The sequence below is a fragment of the Varroa jacobsoni genome, unplaced genomic scaffold (assembly GCF_002532875.2).
Source record: "Varroa jacobsoni isolate VJ856 unplaced genomic scaffold, vjacob_1.0 scaffold_11, whole genome shotgun sequence".
In the NCBI taxonomy this organism is placed as follows: Eukaryota; Metazoa; Arthropoda; class Arachnida; order Mesostigmata; family Varroidae; genus Varroa; species Varroa jacobsoni.
In genome coordinates this window covers 226108-241890 of record NW_019212913.1, presented here as the reverse complement: position 1 = coordinate 241890, position 15783 = coordinate 226108, and the positions used below count along the sequence as shown (strand labels likewise).

The window sequence follows — 15783 nt, the reverse complement described above, 5'->3', positions numbered from 1 at the left end:
AAGGGTTCGAATTCATTGTATTAACTTTCATGCTGTATGGTTCAAGAGTTACGTACGTATACCTAGCTACTTGGACGCAGCTCCATTTTACGGGTATTCACATCTATAAATCGGTTATAGTCGAAAATTATAGATATAGATCTGATCTAATGGCACGAGATGCAGACGTTTACTTCTCATAAATGGAAGCTGTGCTCTTTTTCTAGCATCAAGTCAATAAGGAACTGCTTAGAATGAGGACAAATTCAACAGAAATCTTGCTACAAAGGTAGATAATAATACTACCATACTGTAATAGCGTAGGAGCATGCAGATCGTGTTCCGTTTCTGCAGGATCTATCCCGCCAACCCTATCTTACATACAGAAGGATGGCCAAAGCATCGGCGATATGGCCGGTGCGACTAAAGCAAAATTGGTTTCTTTTACACTGGCGGCCAAATAAGGTACCTTTACGAATACTCTCTAACAGTCAAGCTAACAGATAGGCTGAGTTAATTCAGCCTTTTCATTTTAATAGATACGCTAAAGAAGCAAAAAAAAAAAAACAATAAGCCTAAGTATGCTTGCTTGTTTCGTTCCAAACTAGACAGTTTTCTACAATTATTTCTGTAATTAACATTCAACATAAATCACACAGCTTGCGTCATATATGTTGTTGGCGAGACGACCCCTAATATGACTAAATGATTATAGGTTGCACGTCGCTCTAAATTAAGATGGGATAGAGATGGATACAAATATATGGTAGTCCTAGCTTTTCTAAAGAATAGGTGCGTGTTTTCAAGCTAACCTATTTTGGCCTATTAAGTTGGGTTCATATACGGACACCGCCTAATAACACAAACTCTTCTCTTTACCGGTATCTGGAAGCTGTCAATAGGTTACAACGAAGTGAAAGATTGAGCTCTTTTGGGGGGGCATTGCATTTGCTTCGTTGCTGTCGTGGTGTAGAAATCTTTTTTCTGATCATTCAGGTGCTCTTTCGAAATTCAACCGTAGTGTAACAAGATAAATTAATTTGAAATGAGAAGACAAATTCGTATTTTAACATGATCCACATGTATTGTGTTCGCTCAGGCCCACCTACGGGAAAATGTTGACATATTCGATGATGTGGGATTTTACTCCGTACCGCCGATAGGATCCAACCGATTTATTATTTTCGTTAAAATAAACACCAAACGACGATGCCAATGTTACACTAATATATAATACGATTCTTGGTATTGTATGGTATCAGATTGAACGACGGAAGAAATATCGTCGTGCGACCTGAATTGTTCCTTTCTAGAAAGGTTGTTATGTGAAAGTTGTGTTGGTTCCGTCGCGGATGTCGACCCTGTGAATTGAATGGTTTTTGTCTCAACCTACGGCAGGAAAAACATCGCTGATGTATTGGGTATAAATGAGAACATGTCTCCAACAGCTTTTGAGTCGTCTTTGCGTTCGTTTTGCCTGAACTCTGAAGGTCTGTATGTTAAGCCCACCAATTTGTCACGTTTTTTCTGTAAACTGCGTTTGTCACTTCAGTCATAATATTTCTAGAAAACGCGATAGACGAGATGGAATCAATGTAGAGAACAGTCGAGTTTCCTTGTTTATTCAGGACTGCTAGTGCTATGAAATTAGTAGATGTGGTAAAAATTTCTTGAGCAATGACGTCATTATTGTATGTGGTCCTTCTCTTCATGGACAAATGACAGTTGCCGAAAACGCTGCACCTTACTAAATTAATTCTATGACCTTTTTTTTGACTTAACAAGCTCCGAGAACAACCTGTCAAAGACATGTCTAGGTGATGAATGTGATTTTAAGCGCTGGAACTAGAAAACGAGGATGAAGAATTCTGCAAGCAATCATCGTACAAAAAGCCATTGCGGCAATGGTGCGCTATATAGATACAACGTCTCACTAAGTTTAATACGAATAAACACTTTACAACTAAACGGTGTACGAAAAGCGTGTTCTTATGCCATTTGTCAATTAACAGCTCTGATCGTTAGGAACAAGCAAATTAAATAGATAAATCTATATTAGCATTGATAGTATTCATTTCAATGAATTCGATTACCGTTTTCGCGTTTACGTACGTTCCTTCTGGCCTCATTATCAGTTTTCTGTCCACGAACACAACTAATTGAGCGACATCAGCATACAGTCCGACCGAAACTGGAGGTAGTGGAATCGATCGACGGGCATCGAGCCACCTTCGTCGAGCGACCATGTGTTTGTATATGACCAATCCTTGCATTTGTGGTTATGGCCTTGCGATTTCATGGGATGGTCTAGATATAGCAGTTGCTAAATATGGAAGCCACTCGAAAGCTTCCCTGAGGTAGCCGCGAGGACAAAGGCACCCTTGCGAAAGCTGATTTGATAAAGGGGGAAACGTGGGACGAGCTCGGTCAGACCTCGGATCAGAGTCCGCTAATGCCGCCGACTGACTCGATCCGCAAAGGGCCCACCGAGCGCGCATAAAGACAGCTTTCTGCTTTGCCACTTTTCTGGCCACCGTTGGCGGCGGTGCGAACGCCTGATTGAGGTCGTCGTATGGTCGGCTTTGTCAAGTGTCTTACTGGTTTTGGGGAAAGTACCGTTAGTGCGACCAGGGGGGTAATCAACGAAGACCCAGACGGATTCAGAGGAGCAGTGACCGCCACATCGGCAAGATGCCATATAAAGGCAGAGACGCATTCCGCCTTCCTCGTTGCATCCTAGAGTAGCTTAGGGCGTCAAAGGGCATGGCAGGAGAAGCGTCGTATCATCAGAGCACTAGTGGGCGTCTCGAGTACCTTCATCCAGGCCAGGCATGCCGTTATTGCAGGCAAATGCTGTATTACCCCGACCGACAAAAACCTTGCCTGTGCACGTGTGTGAGGTGGCCTTTCACTACAAGAAAGCGCGCATTTAAGAGGCAAACTTTTTCTGGCGACGATGGATAGGGAGGACGATAAAGGGAGGGACACGGAACTTGGCCTTCGTGGGTCGTTGTCCTGATTAACTTGAGCAATTGAACAATGCAGCGGCGACCTCAAAGTGAGATTAAGATTAGTAGATTTCGCGTTGAGGGACAAAGAGTTGACGATGTTTAAATAGACGCAAACTAGGCCAAACGGAAAACGGGACCTTGGAAGCAAGAATCGCTAAAAGATAGTTCAATTTAAGAGCTCATGCAGATAGACTCAGGTAGTCGTTTACAGTCTGTTCATACGAACCAAACAGTGAAGGCGTTAGGTGCCTGTATTAAGGGTTTGAGAAAGTCCGCTGAAGATGGCTTTCGTAGCACAGCCACGTGATGTGTTTTCCACCGTCCAGTAACATAAGTAAATAAATGAGATGTTTCCTAGCAGCTTTCAGTCTTATCTGAGTAAGCACTATTAATAAGATCATCACGAAAACACTTCTTGGTTTTCTGCCAATTTAACACTCAAACGATTAATAATGTTCTCCGTAAGCAACAACGTACTAGATTTAGGCTTCATAGAGAGCTGCAAAATTTGGAAAAAATTTCAATTTAAGTTTTTATTGTGAATAAAAACTTCAATTGAATTTTTTAAATTGAAACTTACAGACCATTGATCTGTGATCAATCAGTGAGACCAGACAGAGCTTTTGACTGTTTCTTAAGATAAAAAAGAAAATCACATTATGATTACGCTTATGCCCTGATAAGAAATCGCCCTTGCTTTGAAATTGTATTAAGTGTCAACTTATGCTGGGTTGATAAGTAGTTCGCTCGGTACTTGTTCAAACTTTTGCAGCAAACCGTATATCCAGCCCATCCGGCCGTTTGCATTTATTGCAAAGTAATAACCCATTCTTAATCGTTCCTTGTTCTAGAATATGAATGCGGCGGCTGTATACTTGGAAGCAAGTTATCAGCGAAATATGATTTTGCCCTTGTCGCTACTGTGCTCCCTGCTTCTATCAGAGGGAAGGAATAATGGCCAATTGGACGTAATTGTTGGTAGACAACAATTAACGCTGCAGTAGCACATCGAGCAGGTCATACATAAAATAGGCCAGAAGCTATTTGATCTTCCGCAAGGCTTTGGGCGAAGGTGTTGATGATAACAACCCACTTATGTCATTAACTTAGAACTTGATTTTGGGTCATCCATTGTCCTCTACTGTGGGTCGCGTTAGCTATTGCGTGAAAAAGTTATAACAAACCAATTTTTCATGGTAACATATAACTAATAATAATAAGTAACGAAAGGCTTTTCTTTCTCGCGTAAAGGTATGTCTCCTCAAATATTCTAGCTGTTATAGTATGTACTATAAGGATAATTTTTCGTATATTATATGCATATAACAAAAAAATGAAGTAGGCAATGATCGGTGGTTTTAGTAGCACCTTAAGTTGTGTCACCATTTACTCTGACAGTGCAGAATAGAATGAAGACTTCTATTTTGTATATTTTTACAACGACTCTTTTTTACAATTTAACGCAACATAAGCAGATACATTAGCAAATTGCATTGTCAACGCTTAATAAAATCTCTCAAGCTGCCCAGTACTATTCTACCCCAGTTGACAATAGACAGCCTTAGCTGTGGATGCGCTCACGTTACGTTGATATTGGTTTTTTGGAATGACACCTCCCATCGCTTATGCCCCCATGAAAATATCGCAGATTCAAATGTAAATAATTTGCGAAGCTGGCTAGCTGGCTCCAATGTAGAATATCCTATTCTATCTGGCAAATCTTTTAAAATGAAGTTCCATAAACCTCCATTTTTGCGCCTTTCAGGTATTTTCGATGCCTCCGACGCAGGCGTGTGCACACGGACAAACAACTAGATTTGCAAAACTGAATATAAGTTTGGCTGTTGCATAAGCAAACCAGGTATATTCGTGTAGCATTTATTGGATGTAGGTACAACTTGAGTGATCATGGCTCCGATCTACACATGAGGACACATAGGCATTTTGTGCCCCTATGTGTCCTCATGTGTATCATCAAAGCTTGACGTTTCTTAAGAGGTACATTAAAGATTTTTTATGATATATGATTTTTTGACGTGAGCTCTGTTTTCGTAAGATGACCAATCTTTAAAACGCTTATGCGAGAATCAGACAAATCGCCTTGTCCCGCGACATGTACAGTCGATTATACATGCTAGTACCTCTGCTAAATAAAATTCAGAGTGCAAATACATTTTTTTCGTTCGGAGTATCCGACTTTTCTAAAGGATTTTCACAGCTTACGTTAGATTAAGTTATCTTCTATTTAAAGTGACTCGAGACGTTTCAATGGAACTTCATACGTGAATTTTTTTCACGGCATGTAGTTATAGTAGTGTCAAGCCGGGTATTCGAATTACGGATCATCTTTACATAGCTTGCGCGATTAAAGCGTATTTCGGATCCGACCAGCCATGTAAATTCATCATTACTAATATATTACACGAATAAGTTATTCCGGAGTGTTATAATAGTGCAGTGCCCTGTATACTCTATTGGATCCATGCCAATCCGCAGGCCTTTGTTTCCTTTTTCAGCCACGTTTTTTTTAATTTTTTATTCATCTTGGTAGCAGTTTTTTATCGATCAAAAGACTCACAAAACTATGAGACTATGTAACTATGAGACAGTGGATGTATGACATAAAACCAATGCTGGTCGCCGACGGAAACGTAACATAAATAAAAAAAAAAAAAACATAAAATTTTTAAGAATTAAACCAATGTTGTAGCTAGTGATTGGTTTCTAGCTGCGAAACCATTCTCCAACGCGCATGAGTAAGTTATCCTGACAATATCTTCCTGCTTTGGCAAAATAAACCAGGCATATATAATACTCTATTACAAAACCACTAACGTCCTGTCTTAATCTGCCTGACGTAGATTCGAACAATGTTCTATGGTATATATTGGACGTTATTTAAGTGTCATTTAATGATCTTCTGTTGATATTGCGTGCACGAATTTAGATCTCTGCATGGATGCGTATTCTAAGAACATTCCTTCCATTTCTCATGTACCTTACGTTATATAAAGTTATATAACGTATAGATAAATTCACCTAAATCGGTCTCGTTTGTCTGCTGAAAAGCGATCTTTGCAAGGGCACATTGCAACGCAAACTCAGCAAAAAAGTGAGTACTTTTGGGTATAGTAACTATTTAAGTTCTCTTTGCACGGAACTAAGTCACTACTGATATCGCTAATAAGCTATAGCAGAATCATCCGTATTATTCATGATCCGTACTAATCAAACGTTGTCTCTCAGGCCGCTGTTAATTAACGGGGCAAGATTACGAAACTTTCTGATTACGTATTTAGGTAAAAACGTGGGGTACATTTTCGCGTCGCAGACCTTCTTAGGCTAAGAGATCCTTGTAAACGCCTATTCTTATAACGCTAAGTTGATCATTTCTCAGGTCTTTGCACCGTACTTGCGTGCATGTTATTTATCATAGGCATGAAACAACACCTATCAGTTATTACTACTTGTTGTATACCATCCATAGCAAACACTGAAAAGTTCATATCGGCACCGATCTAATTGGGAGTAGCTCACAACCAAAAAAACTCGTCTACACAAACGGTGTATTTTTTGTTGCAAGTTGTCTTCAACATGTGTTTACGTGTTTGTGTGTACCATAAAAATTTATTTTTGACAGCATACAACCAGCTGTATACTTTTCAATGTCTTAGCAATTTGGCAACCTTGCATCTTACCGCTGAGGCACATCATCTTAAAGCCTTAGTAATATAACATTTTATTTAGACGCATTTAGTTCTCACAAATTTATTCACGGACAGAAATGTCTTTCGCCTTAATTTCGAGCACTGTGAACCCCATTACGATAACACCTATCTTATTTATTTCGTGCGGCTTTTCGTTGCTCTAGTCTGTCCTGGTCCTTCACTAGCTTTCTATTTTGTGCATCGTACCTCCTTAGAGCCTCATTGATCGTTGCTTAATTTCTTCTCTAAAGGGAACGTGTCGTTCACTCATTTCTGCGCTATATCATATGCTCCACCGCTTGTCGTACATATGAAGTATACAACAGGAATTACTGTTGATTTTACCTTTGTCTAACCTCCACCAAATTTTAGTCTTTTAATGGTTGATTGGTTAATGATTCACTCAGGTTTAAAACAACGAAACTACAGACATTGGAGTTCTTTGCACAACGAACCAATTAGCTTATGCTACAAATCTGTTTTGTTTTTTTGATCGTTAGCCATAAGCAGAGGGCCTTTATTTGGTTTACATATTTTTGAAAATACCTCGAATTTTTTTTACTGCAAGTCGTACCTGCACGTATCTGCACGTATTCATATACGTGCAGATACGGGCATCATTTTGTATTTTTTATCATTACTTATAAGACTAAAGACATCGTTTTTAATAACAGTTCACTGCAGCAGAAAAATCAATGACGTGATCATGTACCAAGTTGAAGTGCCCTAAGTATAAGTGTTCTATAGTATAAAGACAACAAATACCAGGGCGAAACGAAAGGTCGTTATCAAAGCTAATATCGATAGTAAGAGTCTATTGGGCTGAGTAATAGCCCCTGTTCCACGATATAAAAATCATGACTTATGATACTAAACGTAAAACATAGTTTGCGCTTTTGTTTTCAATAACCTTCGTCAAAGCTGTAAAAAGTTATAAATAAAAAAAATACATTTTTTGTAATGTAATCATTTTTGACCATTTTTGAGGCTACATTTTCTCCTATGGATCCTATCTGTTATGCATACGATGATCCACCTCGCCTTCGCTGAAAATCTGATTACGGACTCTTACGGAAAAATTCTTACGGATACGTGCCACCCATTTAAACAATTACAACATTCATAGAAACTAATGGTTAACTCAAGTACACAGTCATAAAACTTCAATGTAGCAATCCTTCATCCATTCAGGGAGAAACGTACATTGCAATTAGCAAAACTTATATTATTATCAATACGTTTCACTTCAAATCAAGGAACTTCGGATGCCGTACAAGTAGGCTTATTGCAACAAGAGGTTGTTAAAGATGCCGCCGACCTAAATATACGTCTTATATAGTCAGCTTGCTGTTGTGTGATATGCCCTTGTCTTTGAAGTAATGCGAAACATGCTTGCATACTGTAGACGCCGTAAATACTTTTGCCCGCACGAGTAAGTATAATCCCATTTTTCAGGCGCGGATGCGTTCATGTACGCTTACGGTCATATTAGAAATAGAAATTTTATGGCTGGCCATTTCTGTAGTGCTTAGAAAATCAACAAGAGCCCCTTTCTTAAAAATTCACAACGCCACTACTTTCCCTGCACCTGCGTCATTTTGCTATGTGTTATCAAGATTTGAAGGAAACAGATAAATACAAATAGCCTATACCTAGGATTATGCCATGTATGAAGCGGCTTGGCTTTTGTACGTTTACCGTCCTAAAGGATGTCAACCCAGAAACCTTTAAAAATTTTCATAAAAAGCTATGAGATTACATTCGAACTCATTTCTAACCCTAGCCGGTTCTAGCGAAAATAATGGATATAGACCTCGCTACGTAGCTTGTATTTATCCATGCCTGCGGTTTTATTGCAAAATTTAGCTCTACTGAGTAAGCATTGTCATCAGGCAGTATTTGCGAGGCAAATCGTCAAACGTTTCATCTATTTGAAAATCGTATAAAGCATCGATTCAGCCAAACATTCAACTTCTAAACACAATTACATCATCCTCATCGGGGCTAATTAATTACTCAGTCAAATGTTTTATTTTCGCTGGATTACGTAGAAAGACTGCATGTGATTTAGCCTTTTTTCTCTTCTCCATCAGTGTATGAATCCAAAATAATAGAAAGGATAAAACCACTTCAATTTACAACAATGATACACTTATTGCGAAGCTGGCTCGATGGGAACATATCAGACGTAAGGATAAAGAAGATTTATTGGTGACCTCAATGAGCGTTAAATTGAAGTAGGGTTTGACGTGGACCAGCGGGCTGAGGTTGATTAAAACGACGTAGTCGGCTGTTAGGCGGATTGCAGTGAATAAGACTTGTGCTTGTCTACCTCTTGAGGGCAAAAGTAACATCGCCAAACAAGAAATAATCAAGAGGGCAGCATAAATTAGAGATGAGACAACCAGGTCACGCAATCTAGGAAACCCACTAAACGGTTTCACAATCAGTTGATGCTGTGACGCATTAAACATTAAAAAAACATTCCGAGAAACTTAAAACGTAGTAAAAACCGAACGCCAATAGCGAAAAAATCCATTTTATACAGGACTACAATAGTTTAACTTTTAGCGAATACAGAATTATTGGTATCTTCGATATTTAGTTGACGGAGAGAGAATTCTTTCTCTTTTCTACTAGTTGACAGCTGCTGCGTACTTCATGTATATAGGGGTTAAAGAAACATGCGAAAATAGTTAGAGGAATGGTGTTTTATAGGTACGAACATGCACAGAGATGCATACGTGCTAAGTGACTTTCAATGACTTGACGTCCATTAGGTTCAATTCCGGGTAAGAAAAGCTCAGGAGATAGTTGTAACGCCTGGTGATTTTACTTTCACTGCTGGAAGCGTTTTTCGAGCCATCATTCTAAGTTACGCCTGCAGGATCTCGGTGAACAGCACATGATATAGGGTTAAGAAGAGCGCGTTTGTGAAACTCGAGCTAAATAGTTACACCTTTGAAAGTTTTTTAGGGATGAGGGCAACCATTTTGCTTTGGCTGGATAGTTCCAAGTGGGCGTTTGCCGAAAGGAGCGGGAAGGTTCTGCTAAAATTGCTAGTTTATCGAAACCTACTTTTGATTTAGCCGCCAATGGTCCTCGTCATACTTTGTGTTAATGTTAGAACGAGCACCATTTCTATTTGTAAAAACTGACAAGCCAAAGATACGTTGCTATAGAAGAAGTTGGAAGAATAGTTTTACCGCGAAAGCATCGAGCATAGATAGCCATAGATAGATCTCTCGACAAAACTTCTTGGAGCTACAGGCCTTCGGTTTCGCTTGGGCCCGTTCATATGCGGCGCGGTAGAGCCCAATAGAATGTGATGTAAGGAGTTCTGTCTAGGTCATTCGAACGATGGTTACGGATTGCCCCAAGACTAGGGCCAGTGTTTCCCCAAATCGGAGACGAAGATAGAGCATCAAAAATCAACGTCTAAACAGAAATAGTGCTAAAAACATCACAACCAAATACGAATATGGATCGTATCAGCCTAACTAAGCTAACTAAGATGCTTAGTTTTATTTTTTTTTTTTAGTTTTAGATTAAAACTTTAATTCAGCATTCGGGTCAGGCAGCTAAATGTACGAAACGAAGTGGGTAGATGAAGTTTGTTGGGCTTATCTATATTGATAAAGGAACAAAGGTTTTTTTACAGATTGCTTTGCGGTGGTAGCTGGGGCCCTAGCACTTCCTACGGATCGATCTTCTGTCAACTCATTAAGTTTTGTCGCTTTAGCGTTGCGTTCGCCGTGTTAAAACTGATGCAAAATTTATCTTTGATGAACTGTTTATCTTTTGCTTATGCTGTTGAATCCATAAACACTGGCAGATCGGTCCGTTTTTTTTTCGGTCGTCTAGTATATAACGTTAGTATTTGTTAGCTTAAATAATTATCAATATATTTAACGAACGCTTGATCCGTATCCTAAGCTGTAATATTTGAAAAATGATCGGGACACTAAAAATCAAAAGTGAATTTATGTTTGTTAGGTGCAAAAACGACTTAGGGTTGATAAAATGAATAGACGGAATTTACGCTTTGCCTCCTCAACCTGAATCGCTTAAGTGTGGCAATATATAAGGAATATAAACACAGTGATAAATATAGGTCTATGGCTTTAGAGGCGTAAATCGAGTGATGGTATTCGTGCTTGCCGGTGACAGAGCTAAGTTAGTCTGCCTAAGTATCTAACGACCAAACTGGTTTTCGCCACTAGTCCTTGATGATATCTTCCAGTTGAGTAAGACACAAAGAGCCAAAAAACAGTCAATCCAATCGGTGGCAAGCTTAGTCTAGGTTCGAATCACTGAAATGTTCCGACCTGAATGTACAGCTTGATAAGAATTGCACTCTGCAAAAAACAGAGTCTGACTGCTTGCTCCGTACGCTTTGCATGCCATTTAAAATGCAGGCATTAAAATAAAGGCAAAACTTATTTCGGATATCTTTGTACGGATTGCCCCTTTACTGAAATGTTCCCCACCTAGCGGTGTCTGAGCTCATCACAAACCTAAACCGCATGCGTTTGCTTCGGACCCGTTTTATAAGTTAGTTTTTATTAGTTAACTAACTTAAGCTACACCGCTAGACTAGACTGGTCCCAGCGTGGACCCATGTCTAGGTGTGTCGTATTATGTTTCGGCCTTAGTTTTAGCTTTGAGAAAACATTTTTAGGGCATTAGTATTAACGACCAGACTAGACTGACAATACCAAATGATACTAAGGAAAAAAGTTGGCTGATACCTCCAAGAATCTGAAGGTGAAATGCGCTAATCCAGACAGAGCGATTTCACCTAATGTTACGCACTAATATAAAAGCATACTCTAAATATGAATCAAGACGTGTATTACTCCTGTGGCTTTGTAAAACGTGTACATAGTCATCTGCGGTCCTGATGTTTCGCTATGGCAATCAAAAAGGGATACACTTTGAAGCAGGCCGTGGGGGCTATTTCTGTGACGTTTCTTTCAGTTGAACGGTAGAACGTCCGTTTTTTGTTTGACACATCGAAGTGAGATATGTTCACATTGCGCAAATATCAGCATTCTTAATTCATTGTCAGCTTTACAAACCAGCTATTACTGAAGCAGCGTTCAGTGCACCATGAGCTTTTGAAACATACCGAGCTATTTCTTGTTAGTTCTTAAGTATTTCCTCGTTGTATTCCACGATGACTTGTTCCCCTCCACGGATTGATTGGCTTTATTTTTCCGGTGGCGTAGCTGTTAGCCATTCCATCAGACAGACGGCTGTTTCCCAGCCATTACGAAACGAAAAAGATCTGCTATGCACATGCGTTCGGACCACCCCACAACGCGCCTCTAACATTAGTAGTCAAATACACATTTGCCAAGCTGACACAGAGACACAAATCGATCGATTTTTGTTTTATTAGATCGTTGTTTTTCCAAAAACATTCAAGTATCAATACGTTATATCACTGCAACTCGAAGTTATATCTGCATATGACGACATCCTGATGTTAGCCGAAAATACAAACGAATCACCTTGGAGGGTTACACACAATTGCACAAGCATACCTACCGACAAAAAAGAAAGCCTACTTCGCAAAAAGCCTTACCCCACTTGTTACAACAATTTTGCCACTTAGATGAAATATATGCCCTATTTGTGCAAGTCACCTTTTCTTGTTGTTTCAGTGAGTGGACGCAAACCGGCTCGCTATTACGTTATTCCGTCCCACAAGGTGCATCATCACATTATCATAAAATATACATAGAGTATGTTACGAATCATAATGAAGCGCCATTACTTTGTTACTGTTACCGCGATGTGCGGTGTATTGGGTTTCGCCAATGCAGATTTCACAACTTGGCTGAATTGGGGCGGAGTGATATTGTGGGCTCTGGTGAATATGGTTTCGGATATACCCGCCTATTCGTATTGATAGCCGAGTTCCCTAGAGAGTTTTCGATTGGCACCAGTGTGGATGAGACCTGTACGGGAACTTCTCGCCGGGGGCGTTGATTCATTTACGAGAAATGCGAACTCCGGTTGTGCCGACACGTAGTTGCCAGCTGCCAAGCCCACCAACTTCGACATATCCAATTTGCCCACGCATGGCCTTTGTCTAACAAACCCCATTAATATTTCGATCCCCGAATCCGGTTAGGTGTACATTGAATGGACTCTGCTGAATATTATGTCGTAGTAGCATTAATATTATGTAAAGCAGCACTTTTTGAGTAGACCCGAAGTGTAACAGAAAGTATTCAACTGACAATGTATAATATTTGTTTCAAATATGCTTCATTAGTATAGCTTTACGCCATATGCATTTTTATTCAAGAATAACTAGTAGTCTGCATTTAACGTTAAGTATTTTAGTGGATAAAGGCAATATATTTACTTAAAACTGTTACAGAAAAGATAGAAATACATTTGTATTTCTGACAGAATACGATTGTATCGCTAAAAGACCATCTGCGCCTCTAGCAAGCGTAAGAATTTAGCTCGAATCTGGCAAAAGTAAGTTATGATGAAGTACAACACATTTTCTTACTGAACTTTTACTTCTTCCGAGAAAGCAGGAGGCAGTCACGTTCGAGATATGTACTTTTTGATATTCCTAATACTCAGCATCGATATCGAAGGGCATTCGCCATGATAGGTACTACCCGCCCCCGAACGGATTGGCAAACACGCCTACTGTCCATGAGTGATAAGTTGTTTTTTTTATTGTATTTCTGTTTATGTGCAGCCTCCATAGACGGCTGCCGCCAATTAATACTGAAGGGAGCGTTCGGCCTGATAAAGCAACTACTTCTCGACGACTTGTTTGGGGATATTGCTTGCCCGAGATATTATAGGATTAACCTGCCCGCGTTGTACTATTGAAAACACAGGATTGTCCGCTTAAACAAGTCAAAGCCACAGCTTGGACTAGCTGTATAGAACGTATATGTAATGTTATCTAACCTATTTGTTTTTATTTCCTTATTGAAAATAAGTTTCACAGTGCCTAGTACTGTTTCTATACCAAAGAATGTCAATGCCCGAACCAGGCGCGTGTACCCATATTCCACATATATCTACATATACCTAAAAGCTATTAAAAAGCAAACTAAAATGACCAATTAGATGCACTTTGTGGTTTAAGTTTTGAGCAGTGAAGCGATAGGTGACATCAGGTACGGATGGACCGGCGTGTGCCGACCCGTGTTCTGGCCCCCTAGTTGTGGGAGAACGGACGTCAGGGAATAGAAAAAGAGGCTAGGGTGAACGATCCAACATTGGATTTTGACCGAACGAGCCACTGAAGTTGACTGGAGAGTTTGATTTTATAGACCGGATGGGGTGGAGTCCATGCACAATTTCTGCCACTTCCACAGCATACTGCTGCTGTGGGCTTCATGCACATTAGTGTACACATTAGGGTACAGAGCACGTGCAGACCATCTCGATGTACACGCTATACCATTCTGGACGTCCGTTTAACTTCCTCCCCGATGGACTCCCCAGTATTAAATCCACCTTAGACACTCCATTTTCTTTTGCTCCAGTCTCGAGCCAATGGTTCAATTGAGTATTGGTCGGTAGTACGGCAAGAATGAAACAAGGCTCGCCGCAAAGCAAATATAGCCGACGGACTAGATATTAAAGAAAAGACCAGTAACGGTAACGAGCTCCACGCTAAGAGAAAAAAAGTTTTGCTTCTACCCTGGTTTTCGCCATCAGTCATACTGTACTCAATACAGACGTCTGTGATGTATTTGATGAACGCAAGCACGACTTAGGAAAATATTTTAGATTCGTTTTAAATGACTCTACGACTGTTCCCTAGAAATGCTGCAGGAACAAAGCGTGCATGAGAGAAGCAGTACCTTAGGGCTTATTTGCATATCGTTGTCGTTTAAAAAAATTGACAAATATTACTATTGTACCTAGAAATCAAAGCGGGTTACCTAGCTTCTGAAAATACGTAAGTGATCAATAAACTAGGTTGGATCAAACAATACCTAGGAAAATTCTACATGAGGTAGTGTACGTTCTGTTTCAGAAGATCCCGCATATATTTAAGGAAAAAACGCGGATCGAGAATGCTCAATAACTTCAAAAGAAGTAATAATCTCAAAATTTCTTTAAATTTGCTTCAAGGTTTACTTACCTTGCTGAGTTTGAAGATTACGAGAAAATAGAAGACAAGTATGAGAACCAGCGGGATAGCGAATCCGAGAAAAAACGAATACAAGGTAAACGCCGTCTGACCCGTTAAAGAAGGGGTGTCCATCCAGTATATGTTGCAAACTTTCCGCGACGATACCGAGCCATCTAATAAAAACAGCATACAAGTAACAAACCTTAATAGGGTATTTATAAATAATGTTATTTACTTGGAAATCGACTCAAATAGAGTATAAATTGTCATCGAGAAAAGTCACAACCCATATGTGATGGCGCCACGGACAAAAATTAGCTGCATTGAGCCGCAAACTGGTCGTAAGCCCATAATCTGTCAATAAATGTTCAGATTATTTCCTAAGACGAGCTTACTTTTCGTCACTGTTTCCATCTAGCGAATTTTTGTGAGTCTTTTTTGAGAAACTACATATACATGTGTTACAAAAAAATATAGTTGCACAGCCGGTTGACGATTGGGTATATCGATATACCGATTTTGCCGGCGTCGCTCATCCCAACTTCTCAAGGTCGAGGTCATCACAACCTAGAGGTCCGCTATCGTTCCAATTAGCGGTGAATCATATTAACTCTTAATGTAGGCTTCTCTTCTGTAGCAAACAACAAGATTAAATTCTGCGCTGATTATGGCAGTTTAGGTATCTAGCATCGGCGACACACACCTATGCACACTTTACAGAGGATGACTAAAACATTTCTGTTACATAATGAAGATATAATTCATCAATCAATAACATTATCTCACTACCCAGAAATCTTTGGGTTAACTAGAAAATGTGAGATTGTTCCATTGGAGCTACTTTCGTAGACAGAAGGTATATCTCTTAACTCGCTATTCGAGCAAGTGTAATATACATCATGCTATTTATTTATACGTTTGATACCCACTGTCTTTCCCATTATCGCCCTAGTCTTAT

The 15783-nt window shown here is 39.7% G+C and overlaps 1 protein-coding gene across 1 annotated transcript in view; it reads right to left on the bottom strand.

Moving 5' to 3' along the window:
- LOC111266894 (somatostatin receptor type 2) overlaps positions 1-15783 on the bottom strand; it is a 66685-nt gene that overhangs the window by 10762 nt on the left and 40140 nt on the right. Inside the window, exon 4 of the mRNA XM_022844778.2 lies at positions 14835-14998. Coding sequence (XP_022700513.1) covers positions 14835-14998 — 164 coding nt within the window. The remainder of the gene's footprint in view (positions 1-14834; positions 14999-15783) is intronic.